The 19,790-nt window shown below is 39.1% G+C and overlaps 2 protein-coding genes across 2 annotated transcripts; both read left to right on the top strand.

Moving 5' to 3' along the window:
- Positions 1-1,217: 1,217 nt before the first annotated feature.
- On the top strand, positions 1,218-5,456 carry gprin3a (GPRIN family member 3a). The gene is made up of 2 exons (XM_053343625.1): positions 1,218-2,991; positions 3,922-5,456. Exons 1-2 carry the CDS (start codon positions 1,218-1,220, stop codon positions 5,262-5,264), a joined length of 3,117 nt encoding a protein of 1,038 aa, XP_053199600.1. The 3' UTR covers positions 5,265-5,456.
- A 4,895-nt stretch (positions 5,457-10,351) lies between these two features.
- On the top strand, positions 10,352-16,886 carry ppm1ka (protein phosphatase, Mg2+/Mn2+ dependent 1Ka). The gene is made up of 9 exons (XM_053343678.1): positions 10,352-10,506; positions 12,129-12,312; positions 12,433-12,609; positions 12,911-13,083; positions 13,189-13,289; positions 13,502-13,667; positions 15,025-15,169; positions 15,952-16,086; positions 16,254-16,886. The coding sequence occupies exons 2-9, from the start codon at positions 12,202-12,204 to the stop codon at positions 16,383-16,385; spliced, it is 1,140 nt and encodes a 379-aa protein (XP_053199653.1). The 5' UTR covers positions 10,352-10,506; positions 12,129-12,201; the 3' UTR covers positions 16,386-16,886.
- The last annotated feature ends 2,904 nt before the right edge of the window (positions 16,887-19,790 follow it).

Raw genomic sequence — 19,790 nt, 5'->3', positions numbered from 1 at the left:
TTAATGGCATTTCATCTCTTATTACCTTATTAAAATATTACTCTGGTACTCATTGTGATAGTGATTCAGTAAGTTTATGGTGCATAAAAGGTTTATTGCTGATTAATGATACATAAAGGAATGAATGAACTACAGTCAGTCAACAGAAAATTATTTGACAACTATTTTGAAAATCTAATAATCATTTAAAACTTTTTTTAAAGCAAAGACTTGAGGTTTTCCTGTGTCATGCATGACTTTTAACTATTGACTGTTGATGAGATAAAACAAGATGTCACCATGAACAGTCATGTTTCACTATTTTCTGACATTTCATACCTAAAGCAATTGAGAAAACAATCAATGGTACAAATGATTGTTAGTTGCAGCCCTCAATATGTTTTTTTTCATGGCATGCAATTAAAATCACACTCCTGGGATTATATGACACATAAGAATATGATAAACAATATTAATGAGAACTTCTGCAACAGACAGTCCAAAGAAAAATAAATCAAAGCTGGGAATGATGCACTTCCTTTACTTAATCTCATTGAGATAACTGACAATGCCAATACTATTCAAATATAATAAGAATATGTCCTGATTCCAAATGTAATGATAATATACCACATCTCAGTTGGGGACTGAACGAATATAAATGTGTTGCATTCTTATAAAGCAAAATATTATGGATTTTTTAAAGGTTTATTTATGTTGCCCAACAAATTTGCCTTATAAGGCTTTACAACCTTTGCAGTACATTTCCACCTTTAGCCTCTTAATTTAGGCAAGGTAACACTTTGACTATTTACAAAACTAGTCATGAATGTGTCAGGCACAGCAGGGGAAAAACAAACAGATTCATCTGAAGATGATATTTACAGTAGCAGCCAGGAAAATCTATCAGATTTTCTTTTCTGTCATTATTTCATTCATAATAATAAAAAATGACATCACAGAATAGACTTTCTTTACTATTGGTACTGCTGCTTCTATTTCTACTAGTAATAGAAATTGAGGATACATGTATTTCTTTATAACACCAAGTACATCATTTCTAATTATAAAATATCATTTGAATTAAATCCATTAATTATTTTCTTCTGGTCTGATCAGTTGTATGTAGTTTGGGAATTATATTTGACTTGTATTGATGATTTGTTTCTCTCTACAATCAGGTGAAACCTTTGCCAAATTGTACAGACAAACTTCTGTTCCAGGATTTCACCATCACCATGGAAACATCCCCAAATGTTTCTAAACGTGAGAAGGATGTTGCCCAATCAGAATGCGAGATCCCAGGAGAGGCGGTGCTTGTACAAGCCCACTGCAACACAGATCCCAATGTCAGCAAGGGGGCAGAGCCTAACTTCAACCTCAACCTCAACCTGACTTCGCCGAGCAACCCCCGTTTGATTCTGTATGGTGGCAACAAAAAGGAAAATGGGAATAAAGTTGATGGGGGACCTGGGGCAAAAGGAGGAGTTACTACTGAAACCGGCAAATCAGCAAGCACCCTCACAACCACTGTGAAGTGGCCCGGGGAAAGAGATGATCTGTCACGGCAAAAAAGCAGAATTCCATCATTGTCTCGCTCACAAACAGCCGAAGCGTCAGTGAACAGCAAAGGCGAGCAAAGGCTGAAATCCCCAAACCCCAAACATACTCCAGCACTCATGACTACAAGTCCAAAACCACATCGGTTGGATCAAACGACGATCACGAGCAGCCCCAGAACAACTGAAAGAGTCAAAACACAAATCGTGAGATCAGAATCTGCAAGTGTCATGAACCCCAAACCACAAATTGTTGTGACGACTGAACTGACAACAAAGACTACAAGTAAAGTAACAGTGAGCCTGAAAATGCAAACCAACAGGAAAGAAGATGGGACACAGCCACCTCTGACACTACACCTTCCTGTAAGCCCAAAGGTTCACAGTCAGAAAGGAGATTTAAATGTTATTAGTCCAAAACTGGCCAATCAAACCCCAACAATTAACCCCAAAACACCCAAATCAGAATCAGCAAGCACAACAGCAAAGTTAAATGGGCAGACCAGACAAGACTCAAGGACTAACACTTCTGAGATGACCACTGTGGGCCCAAAATTACAGAATCAGAGATCTGAATCAGCACTGCTTAATACCAAGACCACCCAACCGAGTTCCCTGAGTCCTAAACTGTCCGTGCAAACAAAAGCTAGAACCAGTAACACGTCAGGGTCTAAGGAGAACTTTGAGTGTAAAGATTTAAGTGCTGTTTCAGGATCCAAATCTAATTCGAATTCTAAAAGCACGACAGCATCCAAGGAGGGTCTGGATGCTAAAACAGGCTCTGATCCCAAAGCCAGTGCCAGTTTGAAAACATTAGGGACTGGGTCCAGAGATAGTCTGGATTCTAAAAGTGGCACTGCATCCAAAATCAATTATGGATCAAAGGACAGCTTAGACTCTAAAACTGGACTCAATTCCAAAGGCTGTCCCAATTCTAAGTCCAGGACAGGCTCCAGAGATAGCCTTGATTCTAAGACAGATATGGGTTCTAAATCTGTCTTGGGGTCAAATGATGATCTGGATCCCAAGAATCTCAAAACCGGTTCAAGTTGCAAACCTGGATCCGAGTTGAAATTGAGCTCTACTTCTGATAAGCCTAGTCCAACCCCATCCATTTCTAAAGCTTCTCTGGTGGCCTCTGGCTCTAAGGTTGATCCGGCCACATCCATCTCCCCATCGTCCTCTAGAACTGGTCTATCAGGGTCCAAAGACAACCACCTCAAGACCACAGGCACCGGTGCTAAGCCTGGTTCAGATCCAAAAGCCAGTTCCGATTCTTCTAAGCCTGGGCCAGTTCGGTCTAGTTCAAAGTCAACTCTGGCAGATTTCTCCACCTCCTTGACACTCTCTCCAAGACCTGGTTCAGCAAGTAAGAGTCCTGGATCTGGTCCTGGTAAAGGTCTCAGCTGTGAACCAAGCAAGGATGGCCAGAGGAGTCCTAGTTTTGCTCCAGGTAATTTACTGTCATGTGGTTTTATTATTGTAAAAATAATTCTGTTATTCAGCTAAAGCAAAATAATATATGTGCTAAAACTAAGTTATCGACCTCCAGCTACATTTGAAACAATAACTTTTACTTTGTGAGGTAACTAAAAAACAATCTTCGCAACAGCAGGTTCTTTCCTTCATTCAGGATCACACTCTACTTATTAGACTGCTATGTACTGTTTTACGTCTCCAGCTGCTGACATTACTCCAGGTAAAGATGCAGCACAAGGGAAATTGCATTACTAATTAGTTCCTAACCTTAACCCTCAGCCAATCTAAGTAGGTGGTCATTAGAAATGCAAGTTATGTGTAAAAACAGTGAAAAAACATCCTGCTGGAGGTCAGAAGGGAATCTGGGCTGTAAGGATAGATGGATTTGGAGAGATCTTACCTTTTTTCTAAATAAAATGTCTCAGATGTTTAAAACAGACTCTGTATTCATAATGAGTCAAAAAAGACCATAATACCGTATTTCTAACAATAACTTGAGTAACAACTTTCTCATAATAAGAAGACAATCAATTTGACACAGTCTTAACTCAAGGTCTTCTTACTAGCTTTTTTAAAGCTTTAAGCTACATCTCAAGGTCTTAATCATCACATAATCTAAGAGGGAAAATCATCCACTTGTGAAACCCCAGGAAAAGCTATTTTTTGCATTAAAGATTATTGTATTCATAGAAATTGGGTTCTGTTTGGTGTTTTTAATGCAGTGTGTCTGCAAAAAAAAAAGCTAATACATATTGGAATAACAGTTAGTAAACAGACATAGGAGTGTAATTTGTTTTTTCATTCATTTATAGAAATGAGTTATTTAGAGAACTGGAAAAAAATTAATAAAATGCAGAGTAAGCTCTGTGCTAGTCAGGTTTCAAACAGTTGTTTGTTCTTCCAGGTTCCAGTGTGATGCTGGGTCCGCTGGCCACCTCCAGCCCCAAAACCAGAACCACTGTTGCCTTGACAACAAGGGGAGGATCCACACCAGAGCCTGCAGCTGTGAGATCTGTTGCTGTGGAAACCAGCAGCACACCCCATAATACCAGCCTGACTCGGGGTCTTACCTTCGAATCCATTACCAAGACTTCGGTGAAACCAAACGCTGCTATCGAGGAAGAACATTTAAAACTGCCTGAGACCAAAGCAGCAGCTGCAGGGGGACTGGTGAAATCCCAGGGTGCCATGCGAAGTGTAGATGTGACTGACAAAGAAGTGTGGTCGCCAGCAGAAACAACTGTACCATTCACCCCGCTGAGCAAACCTGGTCACTTGGGAGATACAAATGTCATCACTGCTGGTAGCAACATGCCATCATGGAGGCCGACAGGTGCAGAAAGTAAGAAAGAAGAGAAGAAGCAGGAGGGAAGTAAACAGAAAGATGGTCTGGTAGATTCTTTGTCTCTCTCTCCCTCCTCTCCTCTGCCTCCCCCTTCCACTCATCCAGTGACCTCCAAGAGTATCAGGGAAACAGCGACCATGACCGACCCCAGTCAGAGGATTCATCCGCAGGGAGTGGAATGGAGGGAAGTGGGCATCCAGGTGGAAGTGGAGTCAGTTGAACGTTCAGTCTCCACCAGCCCTAGCCTTCACATGGGAGCTACCACCTCCTCTCCAATTGGCTCTCCCAGCCTTCAGTTTGATAGTTTGATCTCACCCACGGTCCCCTCATTGTCCTGCGTCTCTGCTGGTCAGCCTCCCTTCCAGCATGTCTGCAAGATTGACATCGAGATGTTCAGCCAATCAGTGCTTCCCTCTGTTGTGACTGACAAGGCTAAATCCCTCCCCGCCTGTCTGCGTACCTACAGCTTCCAGCAAAGCCCCACGCTTGCGTCTGAGCCACATCTTGGACCAAAACAAGACAGGGACAGAAGCGCTGACAGTATTTGGGAGGATGAAGAGGAGGAGGAGGCGGAGGAGGAGGAAGAGAAAGCAAGAGAGCAAAACGAGAAGGAAGAGATCAAGGAGGAAAGGGATGAGATGGTGAAGCCGCAAGAGGTGGCGTGGGACGAGAAGGGGATGACATGGGAGGTGTACGGTGCTTCAGTGGACCTGGAATCCCTGGGTACGGCGATCCAGTCTCACCTCGAGTCCAAGATTCAGGAGCAGAAGAAACACATCAGGACTCTGAGGAAATCCATCTGCTCTGACAGCAGCCTCAGAGGGTACAAGGTGAAGAAAAAGAGGAAGAGGAGAGGAGGGATTTTGGGATGTTGCAGGAAGGCGCCCGCTGTGGCAGACTGAGACTGGCCCAGAAATCCTACTCACACCTGCAAAGCACAAAAGTTAATCAATCTCTTTGCAGAGAGCACAATCCAACAAGTCCTCCGAATTTACTGACCAAATATTTGATTTGACCACGTGACTCTAGAACGACACATATGAGCTTTTTCCAATCTGGCGCCCCTATCATTTGCTTGTCCTTTCAAAAACCATCACAACTAAATCACTTTTAAAAGACAATGATATTTTGTGATGTGACAACACTGTGGTTAAGGTGTCTGGTCAGGTTATGATCACTTTGAGGTTATAAGTTACTGGTTACTACTTCCTTAAAGTTAAACCCCCTTTGTTATAGCTACAATAATAACCATGACATTAGGAGGTTAGCGTTACCTTGAATTATAACCATAAATTCATATTCATTATCTTGAACACGACCTGCAGTTTTCTGCTTGCTGTTTGTTTGCACAGTCATCATATATATGATTATATTCTACAGTTTATTTTAACACACACTTTATTCAGAGGCAATATTAATACTGCTGCAGCCTGCACAACTATGAGTACTATTTTCATCAATGTTAAATACTACTACAATGCCACTCATGTTACTTTTACTGTTATTACATATTACAACTGTACTTCTACAGTATTACTATTGCTGCTAATTCTAGTTGTACACTGAGGCTACTGCTGATGTCCATACAACAGCTACTACAGGTTTTATTGCTATTAAAACTCCTTACAATTGTGTCACACTCAGAAAAGCAACTTTATGTATGGACTAAATGTTTTGTCATATAAATACAGGGTGAGTCGTATAACAATTAGAGCTGCAGTAATTAGATAATTAATGGCTGAGTTGATAGCCAGAACATTCATCTCCAACTAGGTTGATAATTCTGTGTTTCTTTTAAATGAAAAAATCTAATATTATCTGTTTTGAGCTTCTCCACTGTCAGAATTTGCTGTTTGTGTTTGTGCTTTGTGTAATTATAAATTTAATGTATTTAATATTTAACATATTTAACTGAACCCCACCTAGTTGGGGTGGGGTTCAGTTTCAGGTTCAGTTTAAAACAGTCATGGTTGTTGAAGTGGAGCAGAGAGGACAGCAGCTCTCTAGTCGTCATTGGTGGTAAATATTTCATCTACTTCCTTTTTTACGAAATGGCACACAAAGCACTCAAGCACTCGGGGAACCCAGAAAGTCATGGTGTGTGTTGGTGAGAAAGAGTTTGAATTGTGTTCTGAAGATGAAAAGCATGTCACTTTACTTTTTCCATCCATTTTCCTTTTCTTTCCTTTTCCATTCTTTTGCTTCCCTTCTCTCCCTTTGCCTCCACCCCATCTGGGTCACTACACTTCCATCGCATTTATTAATGCCATAACAAGAGGCTACTGGTAGGGGGCGACACACACAGACACAGTATTTCTGTTTTAAATGTAATATTTTGATTTACTCTGTAACATTATAGAAACACCTAATTATGTTGGTGAATAAACATCAAATTAAAGTTCATGTCATCTTTACAGTATATGCACTTGACTCCATATCTTTTTATTTGTCTTCTAAGTAGGACATGTATTCCCACATGTCGGAGTCAGAACACGAGTACAGCATATTAACTTCTAGTTCACCTCTTTCTGTTTTGTTTTCTCCTCCATTCTTTCCCTCTCCCTTGCCTCTTTTCTCCTCCCTCAGCACACGTTTTCTCACCTTCCTCGGCCTCTCACTTTCCTTATCTTATAACTCCATCTGTGACCTCTCAGTCCATCTCACCCCTCTTTTATAACTCCTTTGCTCCTCCTTCTCCTCTTGTAGTGCCGTCATGTTGCTGATGGAGCACCGGATTGCTTCTCTGAATTATTCAAAAACATTAAAGTCACGTTCATGTTAACAGAATCTCTCTGCAATGTTTTATTCAGTCTGTACTTCAGATACACTGGGAACATGCAGCAATGAAAACAGTTGAGTAACAGTGTGTATATCTCTATTTATGTCTAACTGCAGGAGTAGAAATCATATTGAGATTTCTAAAGAGAAAATGCATACGACTGATGTATTGACTTAAAGCCTTGTGTCCTCTCATGTCCACTGTTCTGAGAGCAGGTTGAATTTGATTGGCTCTCCTCTCTTCATGTGGATTTAAAAGTGATTTATGAAAAATTAAAACACCACAACTGTTCGCATTTATATAGTTGATTAAGTTAATTTAATGAGGCCTGTGAGTCTTAATAGTCCTTATTTCATCCTTGCCGTAGCATTACCTACTGTGTATCTAGGTTACCATGGTTACATAGTTCGTTGCTGCGGCTGTAAAACAGTAAATAAATAGTTTGATCATAACTCCCGCGAAACGACTCTTGTCGCTATAAGCCGAATTTATCCATCTGTCCGGTAACATCTGGACAGTCTGAAGAGCCGCATAAATAAACTATTTCTTCCGCGTTGAAGTTAGCAGATAGCTAACCGGAAGTTAGCTTCTCAACCGGCAGTACATTCATCCAGCCAGTTCAGGAAAGAGGAAAGTTCCACAGACTGAAGATAATGTGAACTACAGAGATTCATATGGCAGTGATAAGCGTAATATGTATTGTGTTAACTCGTTTGGGAAGGGATTAAATATAATGGTTTATCATGTACATGTAAAAATACCGCACTGTAGTGTGAAGAGCTGGCAAAATATAAAGTCCCACTGATCGTGTAGCACCCCCTAGTGGTTGTGGCCCTAAACAACCGCATAGACCGTTTATGGCACATGCCTGTCCTGGCTAGAAGCATCTGTGAGCTGTGGAGGTATAGTTTATACTGATGAAAGTTGAGGCAAGTCTCACAAACCTGACAAACTGATTCTGAGGTGTCCTAAAATGACCACAGATGAACCAACATGATTTCAAGTAAACAACAGGACCTTTCCTCTGGTGACATTGTCAGGTTAAACTTCACATTTCTATAAAGGAGGTGAGTTTGCTGACCCAAATACCTGAAGTTTTATCAGCAAGTCCCGTGACCTCCTAGTCTTGTGATTGGTTGGCTGGTAGATGTTTAATTTTGGGATTAAGGTTAAATCAATTAAACAAACAGAGTGATAGACACTACTGTGTTTTTTTTAAATATGTGTCCCAGTTTCCCAATTTGCCATCCAAAGTGTAATATGTCTATTCACAGTGCAGCTAAGTGAAGTAAGAGCATCAATAAAGGCATACAAAATATTTTGAATATTAAAAATTGCCTCAGTTTAAAGGTTTTGCTGCCATCTAAATGCTAAAAGCTGACTACTGCTATTCAGTGGTGGGAAAGGATTCAGATTATTTCGTAAAACAATACTCAACTAAAAGTAAAAGTCCTGCTTTCAAAATCTCACAAAAGTACAGCAGTATTGAAATGTGTAAGTAGCATTTTAATGTTAGATGGTCAAGTTTGAGTAAGTTTTTGACTATTCTATACACAGTAAAATGGTTTAGTCAAGTGATTTCTAACCTATGGGTTTGGCTCACATTAAAGTGTCAAAATTAATCTGGTGGCATGTTTGCTTTATGTAAGATTTTAATCTAGCTGTCAGATGAATTTATTTGAGTAAAATGTACAAGTACAACCTCTGATCTATATAGTGGAGTATGAATATAAAGTAGCACTAAATAGAAGTACCTCAAAATTGTCCTTAAGTACACATTAGTGCTTGACACCAATGCTGTTGTTGCTAGGGTGGGTCTGTTTAATGTGCAGTGTTGTCAGATGGCCAGCAGAGGGAACTCTAGGATCACTGTAAACTGTAGAATGCAGCACACAGCCTTCACTTTTATTACATTGTTATAGTGATAATTCACTAACTGAACTTATTCCAAAGTATTGAAGGAAATCACGTGTAACTCAACACCATATTACATTTTTACATTCAATTTAATGTTGAAAATGACTAAACTCTTGCTTTCTTCCATTGGATCCGGCACACGGTAAAACATCTGTGTGGCTCCCCTTTATTTTAGGGAGTAGTGATTCAGCCACTAGGGGGAGCTGCTGCTTTATGTATCAAAATATAGGAACGGCTCTATCAGTTCTAAAGCAAGTTAATTATTAGTAATTACTTATGTACTAAAAGTGGAATAACACTATTGGTTTTGATGTAAAAATAAATTATGAAGCTTAATTTTTTTGATATTTGTGAAATGTATAGTTTGTAATAGACAGACAAGGAAGGCAGGATTACCAACCAGGCCCCAAAATCTCTGTATACTCCCATGATTTGTGTGTACATAATTTGATTAATGGCAAATTTGTACAAGCACAAGAACAATATCAACTATCTTCCATTTCCCATTTTGTGGTCCTAAACTTTGCCCCACATGCAACAATGCAAGTAAGAAGTATATTTTGTAGTAACTATAGCATTAGTGACACATATTGCTTTAAAATGGCTCTTTTATGTAATACCAGTGGCATTTTAAAGCAGTAGGATACTTTATAGTTTATTTTTAGTTTGAGAAACAATTATATAAAGTGAGGGGGAAGCCAGAGAGGGGTGCAGAGATTAGACATTTCGTCCTCCTGACTTGAACTGGCTTAGCGCCCAAAATCATACGCACCCTCTCCAGAGCACTAGATTACCAACCAGGCCTCAAAAGCCCCATATTATACTCTTATGATTTGGGTGTACATAATTTGGTTAATTGCACATTTGTTTGTGATCAATCAGTTGCACAATTGTACAAGCACAAGTACAATATCAACTATAATACATCCCTCATCTTCCATTTTCTGGTGCTAACCTTTGCCCCATATGAAACCATGCAAACAAGTTATAATTATTTTTTGTAGTAGCTATAGCATTAGTGACACATATTGCTTTAAATGGCTGTTTTATGTATTACTAGTGGCAATGTAAAGCAGCAGGACACTTACCTTATAGTTACTAGCATTAGTTTTAGTTTTAAAAACTATTATATAAAGTGAGGGGGAAGCCAGAGAGGGGTACAGAGAGTGAGACATTTCTTCCTCCTGACTTGAACTGGCTTGGCGCCCAAAATCGTACACACCCCCTCCAGAGCACTGGCCACTGACGTCAGGAGAGCACTGATCCTGATTGGACGGCTGCAGCTCGGCTTTAAATGCCCTCGAGCCGAGCCTCCGAGCTCATCAGCAACAGCCTGTGGGCAACTGACGGCTCGAGACAGCTGCTGGAACTCTGGACACCTGTTGCCACTGAGACAGGACCAGGCGGGAAAATAAGAAATAAAAGGAAACGTAACTAAACTAACAAAGGTTAGTTTCTGTTGCTGCAATTTTGACTTTGCTGATTATTATAGTAAAGCTATGATGGCCTTTAAATAACATTGTGTATCAACAGTCTTTTATTCTTCTGTCTTATATGATATCTGGATATTCACATATCTGTATTATTGCTATGGTCTGATTTCCTTATTCTAAATATATTTAGATTTTTTTAATGGGTTTCTTGCTAATATATATGAAGCATAAGACCAGTTGTTACAGTAAATAAATAAAAAGTAAAAACAGAATAAAACAAAATAAATCTGGTCAAACACAATTAGCTGCAAGTACAATAAGAAAAAGCAGTGAAATGTCAAGATAAAAAAATAAGATTGTACCATGTATCAAAAAATGAAATAGCGCATTTTCCTTCCTAAAACAAACACAATTGTAGTAATATTTATTTCTGTTAGGTTTGGTTTAATAATTTTCTCATGCTTATTTACTTCCTTTTAGTAATATTTATTTTGTATTATCTTAATATCTCCCCAACTAATGCTACTTCCTTGAGTACATATATGATTCAATCTTAGAATGTGCTCCAGAAATAACTCACCTATATTAGCCTGAACTTGGATACCAGTATGTGTGTATAGCCTCTTGATCTACTTATGTGTGTGCTCATGTGCGCATGTGCAGTGTTATGTTTTGACAACACCAGTGGTCACATGTGTTTTAATGTGTATTCACTGTGCTTGAATGCCAAATAAAAGGTCATTTAGGTGACAGATTAAAGTTAGAACCTCATCTGACTACCTGTGACTTGGGGCCAATGAGGTTTTATTGCAACATTGCGGCAATTGGTTTTGAACTTCTATTGGCATTGGTCACCAATCCAGCTTTATTTACTTTGGCAAACACGTTTTTTTACACTGAGAGTGCTGCAAAATGCAAAAACTATGTCGTAGGTAATTGGGTGAAAAGGGACCACTTCAGATCCACCAATAATTCAGTAACTAACTTTTTTTTTTGCTTAGATTTTCTACCAGCAGTGTTTTTTTTAAGTCTCTTTGGGGAAAAAGTCTAATTTTCAAATGACGACAGACTCATTTTTAGAGCCTGGCTTTGGTGTATCTGACGTATAATGGATAGTAGACAATGTGCTAAAACACAGCAGGGAATGGAGGGCTATTTGTGGCATAAACACAGAGTGGAGGAAGATATGATTGATAGGATGAGAGGAAGGTAGAGAGAATGATAGTATTTATGAATGTCAGCCAGCTTTGAGCATTACATTCCTTCAACTCTTGCCAACAGCAGACCCCCTCTCTCCTTTTCCTCTTTCAAGTTTCAACTTGGGTCTTATCAGGATCTCACATTTCACATCTCTGCAACAGTTTCACAACCTTTTGGATCAAAGCTGACACAATAGGTTGTCTATCTGGCAAAGCTGTCCAACATCCTCTGCCTGTAGCTTGTTTAATGTGAGATCAAAACACTTTTCTCTGTTTTATGTCCATGCAAATTAAATATATTTGAGTTTTCAAGTGTTGGTTCGTCAAAAAGAGCAATTTGAAGATTTCAGATGACAATCACTGGAGAAATATTTAGGAAAATCATTGTTAGTTCCATCACTAATTAAATGCATTTTGTTCTTTTTTTTTTAATTTCAGAAATCCGCCACCTGGCCAGGTGTTTCCACTTTAAAAAAAAAAAAATCTCCACAGCTGTTAAAGACAGTCCACCATGTCATCCACAGTGCTGCTGAATCTCCTGCGTTGTGGTCGCTCAACCATCACCAGACAAACTTTCCTCACAGTACGCTGCTCACCAGAAACCCTCACAGCTTCTGGGCAGGTAATGTTTTTATTACTGTGTCTGAAAAAGTGATTCATAACACAAAATGAAAAAGACCATTTTTGAAGATTAAAGACAAGACCCTTTTTCCCTCTTTTTAAAAAAATGATGGCCCCGCAGGTGGGTGATGCGTTATCTGGGGTGGTTGGCGTGCGGCAGGCCAGCGGCGGCGTGCACCGTTTTGACAGTGTCGACGGCCGGCCGGTCACCTGGGACTCATTTGGTATCTGGGACGACAGGATAGAAGAACCAATCCTCCTGCCCTCCAGTATCAAATATGGAAAACCCATTCCACAGGTAACTGGGAGGAACAGGGGATGGATGAATGTGTTATTAATGAATGGATGAGAGGATGAACAGATGGACTATTGAGTAGATGGATAGGGTAGATAAATGGGTTAATAGATGGATGAAATGAATGAGAGGGTGAATAAAATGAATGGATGGTCAGTTAGATATGTGAATGAATGATACATAGATTGATGTATGGATAATTAGGGCGAAGAAATAAATAAATAGATAGACAGTCTAATGAATGAGTGGATCATTAGATGGACTTTGGATGATGAAGTGATGAACTGACACTCTTTTCTCTTAGGTCAGTCTTTCGCGTGTTGGCAGCGCGTCTGTTTTGGGTCTCAGGAAGCAGAATGAGGACCGTCTCCGTGTCGCCCGTATCAATGACAACCTGCTGTACTTCGCTGTGTTTGACGGCCACGGCGGCCCGCATGCTGCTGACTACTGCTACACCTTCATGGAGAAATTTATCAGGTTCAAATTTATTTAAAAAAAATTGTTTTTCACATTTTTACAACATTTAAACTGATAATGGTTTCTTGTACAACACTGATGCAGTTGTTGAATATTCCTGAACAGAGATGCTTTAGAGGAGGAAGATGATCTGGAGAAAGTTTTGAAGAAAGCCTTTCTGAATGCTGACAAAGCTCTATACCAACACCTCAGCTACTTCAACAACCGTAAGACACACACACACACACACACACACACACACACACACACACACACAAAACTACTTCACTATCCATACTAACTTTCAAGTATATGATTGCAAAAAATTAATATGAAATTAAAATGAAGTAAAACTAAAAAATACAGCATGTAAAATGTGCTTGCAGGAGGTTACTCTATATACTAAATACTCATCAATCACCACTCTCTTCCTCCTCAGCCTCTTTCCTGACAGCTGGGACCACAGCGACGGTTGCTTTGTTACGGGATGGCATTGAGCTGGTGGTCGGGAGCGCCGGTGATAGCCGGGCGATGCTGTGCAGGAAAGGACAAGCCAACATGCTCACTAAAGATCACACACCTGACCGCAAGGACGAGAGACGACGGTACGCTTTGTCCCTCTCCCCGCTTTGTTTACTTCTGCTGTTACTATGACAACTGTAACCTATTAAGATAATTGTGTGACTTCTACTGCAGCTACTACTAAAGCACAAATACATGTAGAATAATTATATGAACAAACTCTAACGATACTATTTATACATATGATGTTAAGAAAGAATAAAATATTTAGCACGCAGGTAACAGCACAAAAGGGAAAAGTAAAATAAGACTTAAAAGAATTCTTACATTAAATGTGTGTTTGTTGGGGAAGTCATCAGGGACTTTACCAGGTGGCAGCTGAATAGTGCTGCATTCAGTGCTGCTTAGATGAAACGTACAATAAAGAAGAAAAAAGATGAAAGTAACCTGACAGCATTATGAAGGCTGACAGTCAGAGCATTGTTCAATGTTTAAGAAAGCCCTGTTCACATGGGAATATTCATTTTTCTGAGATTTTTTCCCTCTTCCTGGTAAAGAATCATGTAGCACTGGTAATTAAGTAACGAGACCTTTAGTTGCGTCTTAGTTGCATATACGGCACAGAAAAAACAGCAGATATGGTTCAAAAGGTAATCCTAGTTCAAAGTGAGCAGGGGCCCAGCAGTGTTCAGGTTTTCCCACACATCGTTGTGTATAAATAGACTCTGCAGTATGTTTGACTGTGGCTGTCGGCCAGACCTCGAGCCACTGCCTTGCTCAAGGACACTAATGCATAGGTGAAATGCGAGCACAGCTGCAGGTTGACAGGTTTGGGTTTCCCTTTAGCTAACCACAGCTCATATTATATAACAGTGGAACAAGGCTATGTTTAACTCTGAATGTCATCCAAATGTTAACACTTGACCTACAGACATATAAAGTCAAGCCCTGTAGGTTGGAGTTTTCATGAATGTAGGTCCCTAAAACTCTTGAGATGAGTTTTCCAAATATCTCCAAAAATCTACCGAAATACACCGAAAAGCTTAGTTAATGTGCTTCATCAGGATTTCTGGTGTGAGTAGGACTTTTTCTTGTATTGGAATATTTTTACATTAGTGTATTGGTACTTTTACTAAAGTAAAGGATCTGAAATGTGGTATTTTCAGGATCCAGGTTTTTATTGCAACATTGCAGCAATTGGTTTTGAACTTCTATTGGCATTGGTCACCAATCCAGCTTTATTTACTTTGGCAAAAACCTTTTTTACACTGATAGTGCTGCAAAATGCAAAAACTATGTCATAGGTAATTGGGTGAAAAGGTGTGAGTAGGATTTTTTATGCAGGACTTTTTCTTGTATTGGAGTATTTTTACATTAGTGTATTGGTACTTTTACTAAAGTAAAGGATCTGAAATCTTCTTCCTCCATTGGTATTTTCAGGATCCAGAGTTTTGGGGGCTTTGTGAAGTGGAATAGTCTGGGTCAGGCTAATGTTAACGGGCGGCTAGCCATGACTCGCAGCATTGGAGACTTCCACCTGAAAACCAGTGGCGTCATCCCTGACCCAGACACGCAACGGATCAATGTGAGTCCCAGTGAAAGTTCATCTGCGATTTTTTAGATTAAAGAAGTTTGTTTTTGACACATTTTGCATTTAGAGAGTTGTAAGAAAATCCGAAAACTATTAAAAACATATCAATGAGTCACAGCACTGTACTACACAACATGTTCCTATCTTCATGAAGGTTTAGCATTTTTTTAAAAAGCTCTTAAGAGTAAAAATGGCAACAAAAAAAAGTAACCACCAATATGGAGAAGTAATTCTGTTTACAGACCTTTACTAGCTTATTCCGTTACCTCCTCACTTTGTATCTTTTTTTCTTTTAGATTTATTTTGGGCTTTTTTACCTTTATTTAGTCAGTACATGACAGAGAGGCCAACAGGAATCAGGGAGAGAAGGGAATGACCTGCAGCATACAGTAGGTCTCTGCCCAGATTCGTAACAGGGATGCTGCGATTACGTGGCACGCACTCTAGCTACTCGACCATCAGGGCACTCACTGTACTGAAGCTCTTCGAGTAAGTCATAATCTGGAAAAAAGTCAAGAGGTTGTGATATGTTGCACAACAAACTGAAATTCAAAACAGGACAGTATGTCTACACAGTGTAGTGGCAAGTTATGACCATTAGGATTTGTCCTCAGTGTAGTATTAATTGTCTGCATCAGAGGTCAGAGGGATCCATCCTGTGGTTTAATTTTAGATCACAGTGCTGCCATCCAACTTTTGCCCTGTAATTGGATAACTCCAGAAACTGACAGCTGCATAGAAACATGAGATCCTGAGCTCTCCGTTTGTCTCCACAGATCCAGCACGCCAACGATTCCTTCTTGGCTCTGACCAGTGATGGCGTCAACTTCCTGCTGAGTGATCAGGAGATCTGTGATGTCATCACACAGTGCCATGACCCTACAGAGGCTGCGGACGTCATCACTCAGCAGGTATCAGATTCTTATGTAACCCTCTTGCTCTCACTCTCTGGTGTAACAAATTGTGGATGCCACATAAGCATGATTGTTGACAGGCACTCCTGGAGATGTAAGAAATCAATAACTGTGGAAAAGTTAAGAGGAATGTAAGTTAATGACAAACAATGTGTGTTTTTAAGGCGCTGCAGTACGGCTCAGAGGACAACTCCACCATCATCATCGTCCCCTTTGGTGCCTGGGGGAAGCACCAGAGTCCCACCGCAGTCTACAGTATAAGCAGGAACTTTGCTTCAAGTGGGAGATGGGCGTAGAGGATAACCACATGCAAAAACATCACAGAGCTCTGAAGCTTTCACCAAAATGATTTAAAGACTTTGACTTGAAGGACACAAATATTTTTGATTTTTTTCCCCCCAAAATGATCTGACAACAAACCCAAATTCATCTGATGACACTTTTGACCCATTGGAGACCCACAGCAATGTTGGCTTTGTACACATCTTTAGTGTTGATGTCCTTGTTTTCGCTCCCAGCTGAACAGTGTATATAGAGTGTATATTAAAGTATTGTACATATATAGACAGACGTTTGCTACAGTGTTTGTATGTCAAGTTTGTAAAACGGTGTTCTTGCATGTTCGGATGAAACATTTTAACACCCTTCCTGTATTTTTTCAGAAAATGTTATTTTAGCCCAAAAATAGCCACTTTCGTATTAAAAGTATTCATAAAAACTAAATCTAGCTATATTACTGTGTGTTCAGACAGAGCACAAAGTGAATTTTAGACATACTGTGATTACAATCAATTTGAACATGTTTCAGATTGAGTATCCCAGAGCTCAAGTTGTTTGTTTGGGGTGAATAAACACAAATAGTTCAACGGTCAAATGCGTGCAAAGGAGGCGAGATCTGAACGCATCACTGGTCGTGTGTGAAAATAAGTTGCTGTCCAGTGAAAACCATTTACCTCCAGTTTGGTGGATTTAGAGTTTTTCACAAAAAGGCTCAAGTCTTTTATTGCCCTTTACTATGTCACTTGATAAGGGTACAGGGAACAAAACACCAAATACAAAAATATAGACTCTGCATGAAGCAACATGACCAAAGAAACACTCCTCCATTACAATCTACAGGATACCCCTTGACTTTTTTTTTTTACTTCTCAAGCTGAATAATCAACCAACCAACTGAATTATCTGAAAAACATATCTCCACAAAGCTGAAGAAAAAAGTTACATTCTTTACTTGGCTAAAGCATACCAAGAGTCAGTTGAAAGAAACACATACGGGTGAAATTGTGTATTTTTATTTCCTTTCACCTGCTAAAATAATGCAGTCTTTATGTTTTCAAAAGGTGCTATTGGTCGTCTCGTCTGCTGCAATAATTTGTCTGCTCCGTAGACAATGTTTAGAGAACAAGGGTCAAGTTATCTCATTTTGGAGGAATGATCACAAAACTAAACAAAAGCTGTTTTACACCGAGTATTTTCTGCTATCTAAAACTATAATTTTATCATCTCTTGTGTCAGTTATCCACCAAAATGTTTTTAGACAACACACTGAATCCCCTACCAGCTTCTGAGCTCTGACCATTGATTCCTGACTTCTCTCAGACCATCCAATTAGAAGATCTATGTAGAAGAACAAATAAACTGAAACTTCATTTTGTTGAACTATTTTTTGCAGCTTTTGTTTCTTGTGTTGTGACACAAATCACGGTACAGTTAAAGGACGGGTTCACATTTACTCAAGAGCGTCTTAAAACATCAGTCAGGTGTCTCTATGAACAGTGAAAGACTGTAGTAATTCCTCCTGTTCATACTAGTAAAAGAATGTATGAATTCAAATATGGTTTCAATGGCAGTGATGGAGAATAAATACAGTCACTTAAAAGTATCTGATCAGCTTCTATTGAGCTTCAAGCAGTCTGAGTCATACCAGGTGATATATGACACATTTACAGTCTTTTAGCATCAAATAGTATAGTGACAAAAAGGGTTACATTGAAAGATATCTACTTGATTTGACTCATTTGGATGGCTTGGAAGCTTAATAGATAACGTTTTAAATACACACGCACACACGCACACAAACACGTACACACTATCTCTTGGGGAAAAAAACTGCAGGTAGTTTTGTGGAAAAATACTCTTGGCTGATTGACGTCTGGTTTCGTCCTCCTCCTGTCCAATAGCGTCACTTGAATCTCATACCCCCTCCCCTCCAGAGTGTAACGAGGCCATTCAAGTGTCGTTGGGTAAATATAGAAACTATTGAGATTCCTCTAATTTCTTCACATGACCACAAGCTGACACGGAAAGTCCGACAACATAGTGAAAAATGCATGTCAGTGACTCTGATGCACATTCACACTAGAACTTGACCCAGAAAACCTCATGACCAACTGCGTGTGTGCTGACCTTCGCAAAATGTTGTGATGTCAGTAGCTGTGCGTGCATATGTGTGTCAGTGCTGCCAACCTGCCTCTTTATTTGGACATGGAGATTCTTGATCAGTAATCTCCTACCATGACTTAAAAATGCTTTATCACATTAACAATAAGAAATAGTTTGTAATGTAGATCGTTAATTCAATATATTGAGATACTCAAAAAGAGGATGTTGCCTGTGTTATTGTAGTTACTACCTTTCACCACTAGACGGAGATAATCTCTCTATAGACATCCATAAGACTTTTTTTTTTTAAGTAGATTTTATATGTTTATACTTCTTGTATTATTTTGGTCTCCACTCAGCACCATATAGTCATAGTCACTTCTGAGCTTCTTCACTCTGTTGGTTTCTTGCAACATTGCTGTGATTAACAGGCTGAAGCTGATTCATCGGTTGATCTCAAATTTACAGTACTGAGGTTTGACCAGCAGAGGGAGCTGCTGTATTGCTCAACAGGTGACCCTAATTCACAGACAAAACACAACTCTCCATTGACCACGTGTATTCCTCACAACATTTAAATAACTTTTTAAACCTATATCCCCAAACCCTTTAAACTTAAAACCTGGGAGAAAGTATAACATTAATATACAGTACATGCAGATACTGATTATATATATATATATATATATATATATATATATATATATATATATATATATATATATATATATATATATATATATATATATATATATATATATATATATATATATATATATATATATACACATACACATTTATTTATTTATTATTTTTAGAATTTTTATTAATAGTGACCCTGATATGGAGAGAAGAAAATGGTCAGAACACCGGACCAGACTTTTCGGTTTTAATTAAGAGTTTGTGCGTATGCGTAAATCTAATCTTCATGTTGACTATGTTATTGCATTTCCTTAATGTGTTCTAGTCTGTTGTAAGCACTTGATTGATGTTAATTATTTAATTGTATGATCTACAGGGAATGGCCAAGAAGACTGCAGGCAGAGTTATGCGAGGCCATGCAGACTCTTGGTAAGGGTGTGCCCAGTGTGCCCCAACAACTATGAAACTCACTTTTTTTGAAGCACACAAAATGCACATTTATACCTTTGAATATTATCTTGAACATCCATCCTTACTTGAGTATTTAAATTTCATGTCACTAGTGGTTATATAGAGTATTATCAAACTATTTCAGTAGTAGACCCTTTAAGGAATATATGAACATTATATGATAGTTCTGTCTGTTAAATAAGATGTTTCACTTACTTCTTTTTGTA

This window comes from Scomber japonicus, chromosome 22, assembly GCF_027409825.1.
Source record: "Scomber japonicus isolate fScoJap1 chromosome 22, fScoJap1.pri, whole genome shotgun sequence".
NCBI lineage: Eukaryota > Metazoa > Chordata > Actinopteri > Scombriformes > Scombridae > Scomber > Scomber japonicus.
The sequence above is the reverse complement of the archived record's forward strand: the minus strand, read 5'-3'. Positions and strand labels throughout refer to the sequence as shown.